At 35.7% G+C, this 17,248-nt stretch overlaps 6 protein-coding genes across 7 annotated transcripts; 3 read left to right on the forward strand and 3 right to left on the reverse strand.

The window, feature by feature from the left end:
• Positions 1-5,268: 5,268 nt before the first annotated feature.
• LOC116341988 (mediator of RNA polymerase II transcription subunit 4) lies at positions 5,269-6,749 on the forward strand. The gene is made up of 5 exons (XM_031769442.1): positions 5,269-5,504; positions 5,585-5,917; positions 5,993-6,180; positions 6,259-6,364; positions 6,439-6,749. Exons 1-5 carry the CDS (start codon positions 5,437-5,439, stop codon positions 6,518-6,520), a joined length of 777 nt encoding a protein of 258 aa, XP_031625302.1. The 5' UTR covers positions 5,269-5,436; the 3' UTR covers positions 6,521-6,749.
• A 570-nt stretch (positions 6,750-7,319) lies between these two features.
• On the reverse strand, positions 7,320-8,159 carry LOC116342202 (BTB/POZ domain-containing protein 6-B-like). The gene has a single exon (XM_031769721.1). The coding sequence runs from the start codon at positions 8,157-8,159 to the stop codon at positions 7,320-7,322; it is 840 nt and encodes a 279-aa protein (XP_031625581.1).
• A 734-nt stretch (positions 8,160-8,893) lies between these two features.
• Positions 8,894-9,811, reverse strand: LOC116342203 (BTB/POZ domain-containing protein 6-B-like). The gene has a single exon (XM_031769722.1). It carries the CDS (start codon positions 9,809-9,811, stop codon positions 8,894-8,896), a length of 918 nt encoding a protein of 305 aa, XP_031625582.1.
• Positions 9,812-10,167: 356 nt separating this feature from the next.
• LOC116341932 (N-acetylneuraminate 9-O-acetyltransferase) lies at positions 10,168-13,647 on the reverse strand. Of its 2 annotated transcripts, none has more exons than XM_031769359.1 (5): positions 13,469-13,647; positions 13,179-13,360; positions 12,973-13,069; positions 11,770-12,546; positions 10,168-11,698 (listed from the first exon to the last, which is right to left on the reverse strand). In XM_031769359.1, exons 2-5 carry the CDS (start codon positions 13,351-13,353, stop codon positions 10,285-10,287), a joined length of 2,463 nt encoding a protein of 820 aa, XP_031625219.1. In that variant the 5' UTR covers positions 13,354-13,360; positions 13,469-13,647; the 3' UTR covers positions 10,168-10,284. The 2 variants fall into 2 exon arrangements, with proteins under 2 accessions (XP_031625219.1, XP_031625220.1); XM_031769360.1 differs by having other exon boundaries at positions 13,459-13,647.
• A 136-nt stretch (positions 13,648-13,783) lies between these two features.
• LOC116341864 (crossover junction endonuclease MUS81) lies at positions 13,784-15,438 on the forward strand. Its single transcript, XM_031769189.1, has 3 exons — positions 13,784-14,404; positions 14,474-14,900; positions 15,031-15,438. Exons 1-3 carry the CDS (start codon positions 13,848-13,850, stop codon positions 15,415-15,417), a joined length of 1,371 nt encoding a protein of 456 aa, XP_031625049.1. The 5' UTR covers positions 13,784-13,847; the 3' UTR covers positions 15,418-15,438.
• Positions 15,439-15,551: 113 nt separating this feature from the next.
• LOC116341865 (mpv17-like protein 2) lies at positions 15,552-16,525 on the forward strand. The gene is made up of 2 exons (XM_031769190.1): positions 15,552-16,209; positions 16,278-16,525. Exons 1-2 carry the CDS (start codon positions 15,738-15,740, stop codon positions 16,376-16,378), a joined length of 573 nt encoding a protein of 190 aa, XP_031625050.1. The 5' UTR covers positions 15,552-15,737; the 3' UTR covers positions 16,379-16,525.
• The last annotated feature ends 723 nt before the right edge of the window (positions 16,526-17,248 follow it).

Raw genomic sequence — 17,248 nt, forward strand, 5'->3', positions numbered from 1 at the left:
CAGCAAAAGCAGCAGCAGCAGCACCAACAGCACCAACAGCCCAACTCTTTGTCTCTTCATATTCCATAGAACGACAAACAAACCATATCACTTTGGGTTCTTTATGAAAATGAACGTCATACAAAATGATCGTACAAGGCATACAAGGGTATATGCATGCTGCTTCCAATGTGCAATGCACCTTCCTATCCACTTAAATATATTATATTCAGAGGTCTATTCTAGGCACATATGCTCCCATTTATGGTGGGATGATTTGTGGCCCTTTTAAAATTCAAGCGCTTGATTCAATGCAGCACTTTTTAATCAAGAGGCAGTTTAAATGGGGCCTCAATGTATTCGCTGGTTTTTAGAATTTTTAAAATAACAAACAAAAATTACATTCGGTTGAAATAGGGAACATTTCTCTTTCTCCGATGGAATCGTCTTCAAATCAAAACCGGCGATGAATGTCAAAAGTTCGAAACAGAAAATTTTCCATTGTGAGAAGTTTTATTTCAAGTGAGTCATTGATTCCCCAATTTTGAATGTTCATTGCCATCACGGGTCTTCTGGTTTTTGAAACTGGTCAATTCAAAGCGGTCAGAAGTTCTACAATTAAAATATAGAAAATGCATTTTAAAAAATCCCATGCATTACAAACGCGTACTGCTCTTGGAGTGTGCGTATATAGTTCAACTCATCACGATATAAGACTTGACTTAAGTCGCTCCCTTTTTTCAAACAAGTCCCTGATAATTCATATATACAAATATACATATATTTTTCTGTTCCTCTCTTATTCTTCTCGTTCGATGTCGTTCTTTTTTTTTCGTTTTGTTCCTTCTTTTGTGGCTCTCTCTCTCTGCATAGCATACACTCTATTCAAAATCGTATATATATCGTACTTTACCATCGAGAGACGAAAACCGTGTATATATCTTTGGTGTTGTTAGTGCATTACGGCTTTTATATAGTTTTACTTCGTGAATGTGAAACGTTTTATAACATAGAAATCATATCACAATTGTATGGCATAGAAGCAAGAGGGAATATAGCCGTACTGTGGTGTATTACTGCTGTGTACACATTTCACGATGTGAAATAAAAGACGAACGAATTGTATGTGCGCAGCTCACCGCTTACACTCCATGCCATGAGTTCGACACAAAATGAATATCACACACACACATATTCCCTCTCCCTCATTCTGCGGTGTTGGTATTTAGGAATGAAAGGAGAGAAAGAGAGAGAGAGCGAAAAAATATATATACGAAAATAGCGCGCTGGTTCGTTTGCTAGCGAGCTAGCTCAAACAAACTCGTACAATGTTGTTGGCAACTAACGCTTTAGAGAATGAAAACAATTCGAACAGAGAAACACCGTACGAAAAATAACACACCAATTCCAATTGGAATGAGGATCAGCAACAAAATACGAATCAAATATTGAGCGGATATCTTTAGTGCTGATGAGGTTTGTGGCCAGAAAAATTGATTTCATAAAAAATTTGACGAATATGAAATTTTGATTCGAAAGCAGCTATATTGATTTCGTTCGCTTTATCTCCTCATTTGATTTCTCTTTCATTTTGTTGCTGATTCATTTGTTTTCTCGGCAAAAAATATGCGATTTCACCGAATTACCGGTGAACTTAAAGATTTTTTTTCATTTTTCGTCAATCTGCACTTTCGCCCGTTGATCCGAGGACGAGCGAGAGTCAAAGAGAGAGAGAGAGAGAGAGAGAGAGAGAGAGAGAACGAGAGATGAAGAGAAGCGAAAAGAGTAACAAATGCATGGATGAACAAACGAAAAACGAAACGTATTAAGTGAAAATGTCCATAAGAATGTTTTATCAGAGCCAAGTGGTTGTTATATTCGACCTGTCGTTCATTCGCCATCGCCGATCCCAAACCGAAACATGAAAAACTATACAGCTTTTACGCAGAGCGAAAAATCGAGATCTAAAGTTCGATACACAATATGCTGGCACTCACTTCAATTTGGCAAAATTATGAATTTAACATTTACTGAAATCGGTACGAGCACCAGCAGTAGCGGCAACTCCATTTTCTGCCAGAAATATAAATAGTGTGCCAAATTTGAAATTCATAACGCTTCCAACCAGCAACCATTCACCAGATTCATTTGTTTGCTATTTCTCATTTTTTCCCATTCGCTTAATATTTTCAAACAAATTCAAAGTTTTGTTCGTCCATTAACAGATCATACCGCATTGTCGAATATCACACGGCTGAGTCAGAAAAGTGCCCAATGCGGACATTTTTGGCATTTAAAAATGGTGTGTATCTCTTGCAAGTGGTTCGTTGGTCGGTCGGTCACTTTGGCTCTGGTTTCATAAAACAGTCTCTGTCGTTATTTTAATTCAGTGCTGTGTGATACACCCACAGATAAAAGCATATCCATCTCTCGCCTCTTCCTTTCTCTCTGTCTCTCAATTACTATTTCAATTTCGATGCCGAGACACAACAGTGTGTCGAATAATAACAAAGCGGCAAGGAGAGTTTTCATTATTTCAATTCTCGATGTTCTCGGTATTTTTGTTGTTTTGGTGTGTACAAGCGGATAAAATGTGCGTACCACACAAATGAAATTCATTTTGTATATTCGAAATGTTGAGCAGCAACAGTAGACAGCGGCATCACTGCCAACCAAATACAAAATCGTTGTTCGACTTTCAAATATAAATTTTCGTGTCAATGAAGAGAGCGAACGAGTTAGCATACACAAACAGTATGGGCAAAGCAAAACAAAACCAATTCGAACGAACGTACGAACGAACGAATGAACGAAATCGTCTGAACACGAAAATCCCGTACACACAAAATCATTGTATAGAGCATAAAGCTTACGAACGCATATTGACACGATATGGAATAGTATATTCTATATCCATCTACGTACAACCTTTACGGTATTATATTCATTTCGAAGCTCGAACAGCAATGACTCAGGCAGAGAAAGAGAGCAACGAGAGAACACAAAATGAAAATAAGCCACAAACATACAAACACATACACTTATGCGACGTACATACACACATCATTTGTACAATTGCTGAAAAATTTGCATCGTATTTTTCTAGTCGTTATCATATTGAAATTCGATCGTGGCAGGGTGTTTCAACATCGATTCTCTTCCACAAAAAGACACTTCTTTTCGGCAATGACATTTGTGGCCAATACTCAGTGTCTGGCATTGGCAGTGGATTTCATTCATCGAACACCCGTTTGGATTTTTGGGAAATTGAAACACCCTATAAGAAAATTTGTCGCTTGTGGTCGGTATGATCATTGTCAAATTTGCCATCATTCTGTTCTCTGCTGCACTCTTATCAGCTCAGATGTGAAAAATGACTTACCGACCGAATCATGGTCGATTGATTGCTATCATCAGATTTCTGCCCTCAACATTTTTATCAAATAATTGCATGCAATTTGGAACAAGAGAGCGTGCGCATTAGTATTTGTCCGTTTTTTTTTGAGTAAAATTAGCTAACGATTTTTAAAAATTTGAAAATTATATCCCTCTTGAAATCTGTCATTTTTGTTTATATATACATTTTTACATAAGCATCTGCAATACAAAATTAATTGGATTTTTGTCGCTCTCTGGAGTGAACTGGATTTGCGTCTTCGATTGATTTTTCCTCAATTCCACACTGTGTCGTACACCAAAAAAAAAACGTTTTGTTGTTCGTCGATATATTATTCGAAAATTGAATCGACAAAGTATATTTGGATCGAGTTCGATATTCTCCGATGTGCGCACATAACGACGAACAGAAGAAAAACACATATCCCAACGATAAAATTGTCTCAAAATTGTGTGCACGACGCTTGAATATAGACGCCAAACCAACAAAAACTGTGTGTTTGTCACATTTGTTTCGAGTGTTACAAACACAAAGTCAATTCTGATCGTCTTTTTGTGAACACAACGTAAGCATCGCACGATATTTTGTATAATAATACATTTTATATTTTTTTACGAAAATAATGAGGATGAGTAAATTGTGTTTTTGTGAAAAGCGTAAATTTCGAGAAGCATTCGATTTAAATGATTCCGAAATAATCGTTAATCTGCTCCTTGATTCGTTTGCCACACACTTTACATTCGAACTGAATCGGACACTGTACTCTTTCGCCCAATCAAATAAAATCGATCGAATTTTTCGGATTGATTAAATCCAGTTGGAGCGAAGAGAAACAGCAAGAGTTTAGCATACAACAATCAAAATGTATTTGCAAAGAAATTCAATTTTCTTGCAAATGTCTCAAATGATTTTCGACAATGTAACGTTTTCTCATCAATAAACTGTTAATGAAGGAACTTTGAGTACATCAAATCAAATTTTTTTTCTTTTGTGTTGATTCAATTATTTTTGATGTATGGATGTGTGTGTGTGTGTTTGCGGGCAGCGCCCTCTCTGATTCCCCCGTTCAATTCAGTCGTCTCGAACGATTTTAAGCCCATTTAAAACACTCATTCATACATAGATGCAAGTTTATTTACGTGAACTTGACGCAATTCCAATAAAAATATACAACTACATGGCAGAAGTGTGTGAAACAAAATCGTTCGAAAAGTTTATTGAAAATTGCGCATCATACAATGTGAATGTGTGAGTGTTGAAATCATTGAGAATTCACTCGCCTTGACTAATCTAATCTACAGACTAAACCTAAACGGTTTGAGTATACTGATAACCGCAAACGTTATACGTTTTTGTTCATAACATGCCCATACCAAATCGAAGCAAATGATTTCATCACAACTGATTTTTATGAAAATGAAGGAAAAAGAGAACTGATGATGTGCATGTGGACGAGATTTCATTTGCTGGAAAGATAGCTTTTCTATTATTTCGCGCTGATTCAACAAAATACACACATCATCATCATTGGCCATGCAATCGATAAGCACTTTGATGAATTTTCGCATTGTTGATATTACAAAAATAGACGTGTCTCGGCTAAAAATTGTCTGCCATTCGAAAACATATTTTTAAATTTTTCGGAACAAAACAAAGAAAAAACTTGAGAATTTACGATTGAAATTCGGTTTGAAAATAATATGGTCAATTATGGTTGAAATAAAATTAAAAAAACATGCATGCATATTTTGTTAAACTTTTCCATTTTTTTTTTTTCAATTTGAGCTGTTCATATAGTTTGATTGTCATCTTTCTCCAAAATATTCGAAAAGTGCGCCATTGATTAAAGCTTGAGAGTACACGTTTGCCAGAAATTTCGCTGCAACATCAGAGGGCGCTTGTGTTGGTCGCATTATGACAATGACAGCTATTTCGTACACAAAAATATTCAGCTTGTTCGATTGACAATAATAAGTTCGACGTTCGACGCACATACTGCCTAATCTGAATTATTTTATCTTTTCAAACGTGAATTAATTCAATTTGATTTAAAAAAAAAAATGTCGTCACACATGAGCACCAAAGAGCGGCTTCTGTCTCTAATCGATGACTTTGAAATCATAGCAAAGTAAGTGAGAAACGTTCAACGATAGAAAGTAGTAGAGTTTAATAGTTTAAATTATTTTTGTAAATTTACTATGTTCACAGGGAATTGATTGAGAATTCGAATGCGCCCAAACATCAGAAAATCTCACAAAATGATCACAGTCAATTGGTTGACTTGCTCATATCGAAGGACGATGAATTTAAAAGCGTTTTGAAATTGGCCGAAGAACAAGCCCAAATCGAACAGAAGATGGTTGCATTGAAGGCAAAAGTTCATTTACGTGATCAACAAATCAAACGGTTGCAACGTCGCCTAAAAGATTCAGAGGAAATTTTATCGCGTGCACTATTTCAAGCGCGTCAAAAACTAGCCAGCATCAATGTTGCCAATAAGAAACCGGTATCATCCGAAGAACTCATCAAATATGCATACCGGTAAGACATTTACTTTTTACATTCAAATGAAGATCTCAATTACAAACTAAATCGAATGGAATTTATTTTTTGCAGGATAAGTGCATCTAATGCGATCAGCGCACCATTGACATGGCAACAGGGTGATTTGAGACGACCGTATCCAACCGACATTGAAATGCGATTAGGTTTCTTAGGCAAATCAGACTTATCGAATGTAAATGGTCATAGTTCGCAGAATCAAAGTGCAACCACAAGCGATTTTCCAAAACCATCGATTGGAGGTAATTTATTTTGGATAGAATTACCATTTAATCAGAATTTGTTCATTCAATAATGTTTTTTCTCATTGTGGAAAATAGACGTTCCGTTGGCGTCACAGAATCAATTTGCATGGATGCAATCGGGTGAACTACACATGACCATGGGTAAAAGTTCAAATGCAACGAGCGTTCCACTTGATACAAGGTACTTTCCAGTCTATTTACGACAGAGAAAAGGTCTACTGCTTGATTTTAATTATGAGTTTGAATTTATTGCAGAAATCATAAGGATGCAAATCAAGATGAGGTTGAGGTTATGTCAACGGACAGTTCAAGTACCAGCTCCAGTGATTCTCAATAGAATACCAATTCTCTCTTAAAAAAATCAAAAAATCAAAATCATTTATCCAACATTAGATTTAGAGTCTCCCATTAATATTAGTCCATCTAATTCATGAATTATTTTTTTTATTTGTACGGTTATAAGAGTTCATAGCTAAATAATTCACAAAATTAAGCATAATACCATTTCCATTTATTTAGATGTATGATAATGACGAATATTTCTGAAATAAAAATATCAAATGAAACGGCAGTGGTTTATCTATTGAAAAGAGAAGCTCTTCTGTAGAGCAGTGATTTTTTTAATTATCATCATTTATTTCTCGAACGGTATTAATTAATTTTCTTCGTCTTATTATTATCAAGTACAAAAGGTAATTGTTCTTAAAATTTCACATTAAAAATCAATTCTGAAATCCAACCAGATAAAGAAGTATTGTAACTTACGTCCGAACTTCGTAAAAAATCTATCCATTTCTACCGTTGGCTCCCATCCACCAAAATATCCGTGCATAAGTTCTATTGCTTTTGGTAATTCCAAACGAATTTCATATAAAACATCAGGTTTGATTAAAATTGGTTCTGGCAAAAATATCATTGCTTTTGGTTTTTCATCCCATAATTTTGGTACTAATCCAGCATATATTTGTATCTTCGACTGAGAGTTTCCATTGATCTCAGAAATTATGACGTTCGCATCACGTTTCTTTAGTATATCAAGTGCGGGTCCGTATGTCTTTGCCGAATAAATTTTTCCCAGTAGAAGCAATTGATTTGATTTGAATCTGACGATTTGTGTAGTTAAGAGAATTCTGCCTTCAAGTTTTGCACATGATCGTTGACAAGTTAATGGATTCGATTCGTCCCATAATGTGATTGCATTTCAATGTGATTGCGAAAACAGTATCCTGGAATTCCTCCAAAGTAAAAAGTCCAGTTTGTGCATTTGAGATCGCATAGAATTCTTCTATTTTCCTTGCTCCAAAACGAATCAGTTTGAAACAGTCGCCAAGTTGAGATTTTATGTTTTCCCCTTTATTTTCATCGAGATCGGCTTCTATGCACGCGAATTTTGCCCACAACAGACATGCATTAAATATATCTACTTCGTTGCATCTGAAGTCGAGTTTTAATATTTTTTCTAACGTATTAGTTTCACATCGTGCGAATGCTTCGGTGGCCAATATTTCCTTTGGTGATTTGATGAACTCGGTTTTACAATAATCGATTAATGCATCGTTTTCAAGAATCAAAGCCAACTCGTAACCCCAGCACATGTTTTCCACAGTTAATTGGCCAGTGAGAAATTCGGCGCATGCCTTAACATGTTCAAGAATGTCGTATTTATCCGCCAATCGAGCAACGGTGTCGATATGTTCCATGGTCAGCGTCACTTTACTTAAGTAGAAAAACTGTAAAAACTCTTTGAACCCTTCGGCGCTCGCATCAGCTATTGCAACTTCAGCTCCTTCCTTCAAATCACCGTAAAACATCTTGTTGAACACTGGGCTTAATGATGCCAAAATTGCTTTATTGGCTGGAACTTTTTTAATCACATCATATTTACTGAATACGAAGCGAACGTCAGCTAATTCATCGTTGAGATATAGATTTGCGGTTGCTTCCGATGCTGAGTAATTTTTTAAAATATTTGCCATTTTGAAAGTTCGAAATTGATAAAATTAGCAAAATTTCGTGCAAAAAACAATTTTTGTTACACGAGTACAATATATTGGATAGTGACAATTATCAGTTTAGAAACCAAGTGTTTGACAAGAAATGAAATACATAAATCTGCTGAAAATGCATTGAGGTGCTATGCGTTAACTTTGAAATGAAACAAATGTGTATGTATGCTTATACTTATATACTCAGTCAATTATTATTTAACATGTACAAAGAAATTGTTTATGCAAAAATACCCAAGACTTAACAGTTCAGGTTGAGTGTATTGCCTAAAGCAGACTGTATACATTCGCTTATAAATATGTATATATGTTCACAGTATCAGATTTCGCATACACTTAAATTCATATTGTAAATATTTCCTTAAAAAGTGCATAGTCTGCATTTGTACGGTAAACGATTGTGATTTCTCATTTAACTATATGTGCGGTATATATCCTTTGAAAGCAAAATTATATTTTCTATTGAAAACCATAAATTCTTTTTCTTCTTTCATTGTTCTTAAAGAATTTTTTTTGTTCTTAATTAATTCTATACCATTGCGTAAATACAATGATCTTTTTTCTTTTAGGTAACTCGTTTGAAATTATTTTAAACTTCGTTAAAACTAATTCTGAAGATGTAGAGGTATTAAACTTTATCTTTTATTTTAATTTTTAATTTAATTTGGATCGATTTCAATTTTTTTTTATATTTGAATTATGAACTATTGGTTTGCTCTAATCCATTCCTTTCGGTGTAAATATGGCTCAAAAATACCGGGTTTTGGATTTCCATTGCATAGTCCACAAGTTGGTTTACAATTCAGTTGTCGTGAGTTTCGTTTAAATATTTTCGGCTCATACCCTCCTATTGTGATGACAGAAACAGCATCTAATAACTCCTCCAGAGTGAAAAGTCCAGTGTATTCTTTTGAGATTGCATATAATTCTTCTATTGTCATTGCTCCAAAACGAATCAGTTTGAAACAGTCGCCAAGTTGAGATTTTATGTCTTCTCCTTTTTTTGCATCCAGGCCGTTTTTTTCGCATGAATTTTGTGCCCACTTCAAGCAGGCGTTGAACACATTCACTTCGCTGCATGGAAAGTTTAGTGCCAATATTCGTCTCAAGGTATCATATTCACATTGTTGAAACGCTTTGGTGGCCAATATTTCCTCACCTGATTTAACAAATGATATTTCAAAGAGTTTGATGAGTGCATCATATTCAAGGTACAAAGCCATTTGGTAACCCCAGCATATATTGTCCACCTTCGAATTTGAATTTAATAATTCGACACACAACTTGATATGTTCAAGGATATCATACTTATCAGCCAATCGAAAAACGGTTTCGAAATGCTTCATGGTCAGCGTAATTTCATACAAATAGAAAAACTGAAGAAACTCTTTGAATCCTTCGACGCTCGCATCAACAATTTTTACTTCAGCTCCTTCTTTTAAATCACCATAAAACATTGCGTAAAACACTGGGCTCAATGATGCCAAAATTACTTTGTTCGCCGGAACTTTTTCAACCACATCATCGCTACCGAATACAAAATGCACATCGGCCAGTTCATCGTTGAGATATAACTTTGCGGTTGCCTTTGATGCCGATTTACTTTCCAAATTAGATGCCATTTTAAAGATTTAACTAACAAAATTATTTGTTTCTTGGTAAACTTATGTAGGAAATTATTTAATTAACTGATATTTGTTTGACGAATTTTTTGACATGCGTTTTAAAGAACTTATGGTGAGTTTTTGCTTCTTCTGAGTGTTAGCAAGTAATGAACAAAAGAAATCTTTCCACACATACTAATGTACATTTGCATCAAAGATGGCTGCTAGTGTTGGTATTGTTTGTGTGTGTAATGCACACATACATGCACGACAACGATGATAAAAGGATAATATGAATGCCGTGAATCCTATTTCTTTTGTTGAATTCACATTTTTTCCAAACGCAATGAATTTGTAGTAAAATTATTAAAAGATTTCATTTTTAAATAGTATTTATTTTATTTATGAAACAATTTGGTAAGTTTGAAAATCGTCACAGCTACCATTGTAAATTAAATAATGCCGTATATGACTATGACCGAATTAAAAATTCAAAACATGCCATCATATTTACCTATCGGTATAAGTATAATCAAGAATACAATTAAATTTCTAAGAGCGACTTTCCAGTCATTTGGTACAGCATACGGTAAGAGAACTTGCGTCAAACGATGTACTTCGTGCGATGCACAAACGAAAATGAATGACGATATCAAAATATTAAGTGTTGGAAAGCCTGGCAAAAGTACAAGAACACCGTTCCTATCAGCGGCCAACCATATATGATACTGGCAAATAAACAACTCCAATGAAATGCGACCGAACCATGCGAAAAACGATGAGAATCTTATGCGAAATATGCCCGATATGTTGCGCAGTACAATATATGAAATGATCGGCAGAAAAACAACATACGAATGAATTTCTTCGCAATCTTGTTTGTTGCGGCACAAAAACGAGAATGTCGTATAAAATGCGATGCCGCCCAATGAAAGTATGGCGGCCATGATCGAAGTTCGGCCAGCAAATAAATTATGATTTGTATTATCGTCGACGATATTAAATTTTTGTGCAATATGAAAAATGGCTGCAAAAATCATGCCATAGGTGACGGTATATCGATCAAGTTTCCATCGATACCACCACTGATGGATGTCATCGTCTGTTGTCACAAACAGTGCCTTCCACGGTCGTGTCACAAACACTCGCTCGAAGAACACTTCACTCATGTAGAAAATCGTAATCACAATCAACAGACACACAAATTTCAACACCAAATAACAATATTTATATGGATTGTTTTCAACGCTATTCGAAGTGATTTGTGGTGGCAATGCCAGTACGAAATAAATGATAACAAACCAAAACGATATTAACGGTACAAAATAGTAAAATTGATACGGGCGATTCATGCACAAGCACAGCACAATGGTCATGAAATTCATTCGAAATAGAATTTGAAGGAATCGCGTGATGCCGGCGTTGCCAGTGTGCCACATATAACTAAAATGATTATAGCCCGATAAAAATAAATAGGCTGAAATTAATACTTTGATTTGCATATAAATCGGTGTTATCCGTTCGGCACCCGTCAAATGATAAATTAATATGACCAATTGCATCCATCCTTTCAATTCATCTGTTTGATCGCGATGCAATACTTTTGTGAATCGACTATCTTCGGTAAAAAATAACCCTAATACAAATACATAACCTAATGGAATCCAAAAGCTAAACTCTGAATAATATTTGTTCTCTTTCATAAAGAAATTGGTGCGATCGCACAAATAAAAATATCCCATTATTATGGCCAACGTTGAAATGGCAAACAATGGTGTGCTCAAATCATTGGCCAATATATTTGCAACGCTACTGTTTGTTTGTCGTCGTAACGGCACATAGAATGTATATCCACGTAAATGTAACCACCATCGCCTTGTCACCATCGCCATGGTCAAAGATAGACTGAAACGAAGAAAATCAAATAAAACTAAATTCATTAAATTTATCATTTTATCGAACACTTGGAAATTTACCTCACACCAAACACCGCGTACGTAATAATTTGCAGAACTGTATATGGTTCAGCGCTGCTGCAACATGAACCATCGTTAAAATTCATATAATCATTGCAGTACATATTCAAAAGTATTTGGATGTCATGTTGAGCGGCCAATTTACTCAAACGCCATCCATCGATTGTTTCATCCAGCAGACCGTTTGCGATCTGTTTCGACGATGAGAAGATCTGAACGCCCGAATACTTGAGAATTGAATATGCTGCCTCATTGTATTTGTCAATGATGTCATTTTGTACGTTCTTCCACTCATCGGCCAATTTGTCCTCATTGACTGGATCTTGAAGTTTCCACAGAATTTTTACTTTTTTCTCTCGCGTCAACGTATCAATCGGTTGCATGAGTTTCGATAAATTCATCGAATAACTCTTGATAATTTCCTTTGTAATGTTTCCCTGCATAAATTGTGCACTCGTTGTACTTGCAATGATGAACGAGGGTGGGTCTTCGATGTTTTGCCATCGATTGAATTCGGTTATCATTGGCGTTAGATCTGGCGAATGAATGAAATTCGCCCGCAATTTCAATTTGTAATCACTGTATTCCAAATTGGTGATCGGCTCATCGTAGCGCAGGGTCGTCGATTTGTTATCGTCCACATTGGCCGCTGATGAAAATACTTGTAAATGTTTGACAAATGCTTGATACAATGTACGAATTCGAACATCGCCAATAAACACAAAGTGATGATGACTTCCCCAAAATACCAAATAACGGAAACAACGTTTGGTATCACTGTAAACATCGGAAAAAATCAGTGATGGTTTTTTCCTATCTGAATAGCGCTAGCTATTCGCAGCGCCTGTACAGCATTGCTGCCCAGATGCTGAATCGTAGCGGTTGCCGCACGCGCAACACACTTCGTTTGTACCACACAGAGCATATACGTTCGCGTTCGTTCTCTGTTCGACATGCGTTTGTATACTGACTATGGTATTAGTGTATCATACTCTGTGAGCTCACTGGTTATTTAGACTATATGACAATATGTTGTGTGGTACAAAACGCGTGCGGCAACCGCTTCGATTCAGCATCTGGGCAGCAATGCTGTTCAGACGCTGCGAATAGCTAGCGCTATTCAGATAGGAAAAAACCATCACTGGAAAAAATGCCATTAAAATATATAGTGATTTGATTAAAGTTGGCCGGTGACGAACTCACGTTTGTGTATATTTGTGCATCATACAACCATACGGTTGCCATTCACGATTCCCTTTGAAACGTCCATCGGAGAGCAGCCATTTACATGAATCAGTGCCTATTGCGATGCAGAAAAATCGAATAATATTAGTTTTTTATGGATTCAATTCTGTTGCACTGGAAAAATCGATGAATCACGAAATATTTGCGTAGCATATTGAACTCACCGTATCTCAAATGAATCAATCCATGATAGAAGATGAAACCCAACACAAGGCACAATGCCACTTTTTTCGCATTATTCGAATTCAATTGAGAGATATAATACTCGGCTTTATTCACATCTTTTTCGGGCCGGTCTCCACTACCGCCAGCACCATCATCCGTCTCAAGCCTTTCCATTGTCGATCTGTGTATTTGAATTCAAAAATAAATATGCACATATCCAATTAATAGTACAGAGTTAAAAGTGCCGACACTCGATATGAAATGCAGTATTCAACATACTTTTACTTACCTCAATTTCAACACAATGTAATTATATTTTTACACACATAAAATAAAACATGTGCAGAAAAAGTCACATATCGATGAAATCCTTCTTCAGTTGCGTTGCAAATTAAATTGAAGTAATATTTTTGACAGCTCTATGCATCGATATATTTATTTGCTGGTGTAACAACAACAAAAATCCTATTACAATTGCTTTTGCATGTCAACAAGAGCAAATGTCAAGATGTCAGTATGTATTTTGTTTTGTTTTTTTTTTTTGTTCATGCGTTCCGGCGATTTCGCTGCACTTTGTTGCTTTGACAGTTGGTTTTGCCGGCAAAACAGCTGTTTCTCTCTCAAAAGATCACACTTGATTTCGATAGTTCAATTTCCATTTTTAAGCAATGTCAGAAGCAACGCGAATTTATTTTCGTGCTAAAAATCCAAATCCATTGTTTACCGAATGGTTGGAGTATTGGACGAAACAAGCGGAAGAAAAAGAATCAATGAAACAATATACATTGGCTAAAGCGTTGGAATCGTTGAAGAAATACCCGTTGGTTTTGTATTCAGGACGAGATTGTGCCATTTTGGACGGTTTTGGCAGTGGTATCTGTGCTATGATTGACAAACAATTACAAGTGTACAAAGATTCAAATCCAGGTCGATTGCTCAGCGAACAACAAATGGGTGTGAAGGAAAAAAGTATCATTTTTGATGTGAAGACACGATTTGACGAAAAACGAACCAAGAAAAATCCAATTTTTGACTTTAAGGATAAACTTGATGATACACTCGAAGCACTACTCAATGACAATGGATTTGAACAGGATATTGAAATGGAACCCATTGTGACAATGACACAACCCATGCCATCGGTAGATTTCATGCCATCGAAAGTGCGGCTACGTGGTGGCAAATTTAAAATCATTCTATTGGTTGACACACAAGAAACGGCTGGGTGAGTACGATTTAGACCACATTTTTGTCTTGCATATCGTATACGCATTTTGTGTTTTCTTTTCTTCAGGAAATCAAAACGAATGCTGGACACAACTTTGAAGGCATTGGAGCAAAGAAAGATTGTATTTGAAGTGCGTCGATTGTCAGTGGGTGATTTTCTTTGGATTTGTCGTGATGAAACAAGAAAAGAGCACGAATTTGTCTTACCGTATATTGTTGAACGTAAGCGAATGGACGATTTGGCGAGCTCCATAAAAGATGGCCGATTTCACGAACAAAAGTTTCGATTATCTGACTGTGGTTTACACAATAAAATTTATATGATTGAAAATCGCGGGAACAATACACACGTTGGTCTTCCATTGACGAATTTATTGCAAGCGGCCACAAATACATTGATTCAAAATGGATTCATTTTGAAATTTACCGACTCGAATGACGATTCAATGCTTTATTTGTCTGTTATGAGCAATTTGTTGATCAAAATGTTTGCGGTGAGTCTAGCCAAGTCTAACGAGCTGTTTTTTTGAAATTGACCTCAAATTAAAGGGAATTGATAATAGCTTCACATTTATACCAATTTCAAACTGGAAATATGTTAACATCATCATTTTCTTCTTGCAGAAAAAAGATTTGGTGCAATCGACAAAATCCGAAATCGATCGTTTACCCCCCACCTACTACAGCGAGATTAACTCAAAATCTGAAGTGGAACTGATTGACTTCAAAGAATTCTCTGACAGCACGGGAAAAATGAGAAATTTCACAATTCGTGATATGTTTAATCGTCAACTGGTCTCATTGAAAACCCTGTCAATCGATAAAGCGCTGGCAATAACCGAAGTGTATCCAACGCCAAAAAGTCTTCTGTCCGCATACCAACGGTGTTTCGATGAAAACGAAGCAATAAACCTTTTGGCAAACATTCCGTGTGGAAAAATGAAACGACCCTTAGGCGCAACAATTAGTCAAACTATTTATAAGTTATACAATTCAAATTCGTATGAATAAATAGCTACCACTTAACGAATATATCGCTCAATGTTTGTGATTCATTTCGCCGCTGTAATTGGGCGAGGCGAAATCGCTCTTCACACTGACATTTTTCTATCGCACGTGAATACTCTTGACAGTTTGACCGCTAAAAGCGACACAATAAAGATATCCTCATATTTATTTTTTGCCATTATTTCATAACTCTTGTGATGCGAAGGTTTTTCATCATAACAGACATCTGGTTTTATTTTCTTTGATTGATTCAGTGAAGGAATTTAATTTAATTTTAACAATTTATCGCCGTTTATTTTATCGTTTCTGTTGTTTTGCGTGCAATGAAATTCATTCACGCAGCGAAACAATTTATTACAATCCGTTCGTGGAAAGTGTTTCACAAAAAAGCATTCAGTCCGAAGTATCTATTGTATACAAATTGCTGTATTTCAGTGTCATTGTCGAGCGTGGGTGATTTCCTTGAGCAACAGTATGAGCTTTATACCAAAGATATCGAAAAATATAGCAGTAAACGAACGTTTCATATGGCATTATCGGGATTAACCGTTGGTGTTGCATGCCATTATTGGTATAAATTCATTGATGCACGCATTCCGGGTAGAAGTTTATCGATTGTATTGCAAAAAGTATTTTGGGACCAAATCATTTGCAGCCCGATTGTGATATCAACATTCTTTATAACGCTTGGTTTGCTGGAACGAACGAGCAAAGATGAGATTATTAGAGAAATTAAGGAAAAAGCATGGCGACTTTATCTGGCAGAATGGACGGTGTGGCCACCCGCACAAATTAGTATGACAACAATTCGATAATCTATTGATTTTAATAATAATATTTATACTATTATTTTCTTCTTGCAGTCAATTTCTACTTTCTTCCCAACCGCTATCGCATTTTGTATGACAACACAATCTCATTAGGCTACGATGTATACACCTCCAAAGTGAAACATGGGAAATAAGATTCTTCGGGGGAATTCATTTGAAATATGGTTACCACTGGCTCAATGTTGCACGTCACGAATATGTATTTGGATTTGAAAGAAACTGTAAATATTGATTGTAAACTTTCAAACATATCTGATATTAGATGAATAAATTTTTAACGCATTTGCATTGCAACAAAAGACTTATTCTTATTCAACAAACGTTATAAAACAGAAAATCAATGATCCTGTGAACCGGGCTACGAATTTTACGATCCAAGTACCTTACCAAACTCAATATGAATAATAGCCCCTTGCCAATTCAATAGAACATGCAACAACTCTGAATGTTTTGGATAAACAAGGAAATAATGAGATTGCTTGAGTGATCAAAAAACCCCAAAGTAATTTCCAGAGTAATGAAACGACAACATCAATAACATGTAGTTTGAAAAACATCATCTAGTAGGCCGAAATTTGCATGGAATAGAATGTACCATGCGTAAAACCATGAATGTATATTAGAGTGTTTCCCATATCTATAATTAAAAAAATGGTATGTTTCAATTTAAAGAGGGTCAAATTTCATGCCAATTGATAGCAATCACAAAACATAGAGATTGGTATTACGACTTCCCGAAGCGGGACTGTTGAGTCATGCGTAATTTCGTACACCTCTAGTTATATAAAGTCGTGTAGGCTCCAAATGGGAAATTCAAAATAAACAAACATAAACATAGCGTTGCCGAACTAATGAAATAATAATAAATATTCTGAACAACATCGGAAAATGTACATACATTTTTATTTTTGTTAACGGCCAAATTTCAAAAGTCCATCAATACTGCGATGACATTTCGCAGTTTCAATTTTGTTTATATCAAATGAGCGTTGTGTTTACTGTTT

The sequence above is a fragment of the Contarinia nasturtii genome, unplaced genomic scaffold (genome assembly GCF_009176525.2).
Source record: "Contarinia nasturtii isolate CC-2019 unplaced genomic scaffold, AAFC_CNas_1.1 Cnas_scaffold_810, whole genome shotgun sequence".
NCBI lineage: Eukaryota > Metazoa > Arthropoda > Insecta > Diptera > Cecidomyiidae > Contarinia > Contarinia nasturtii.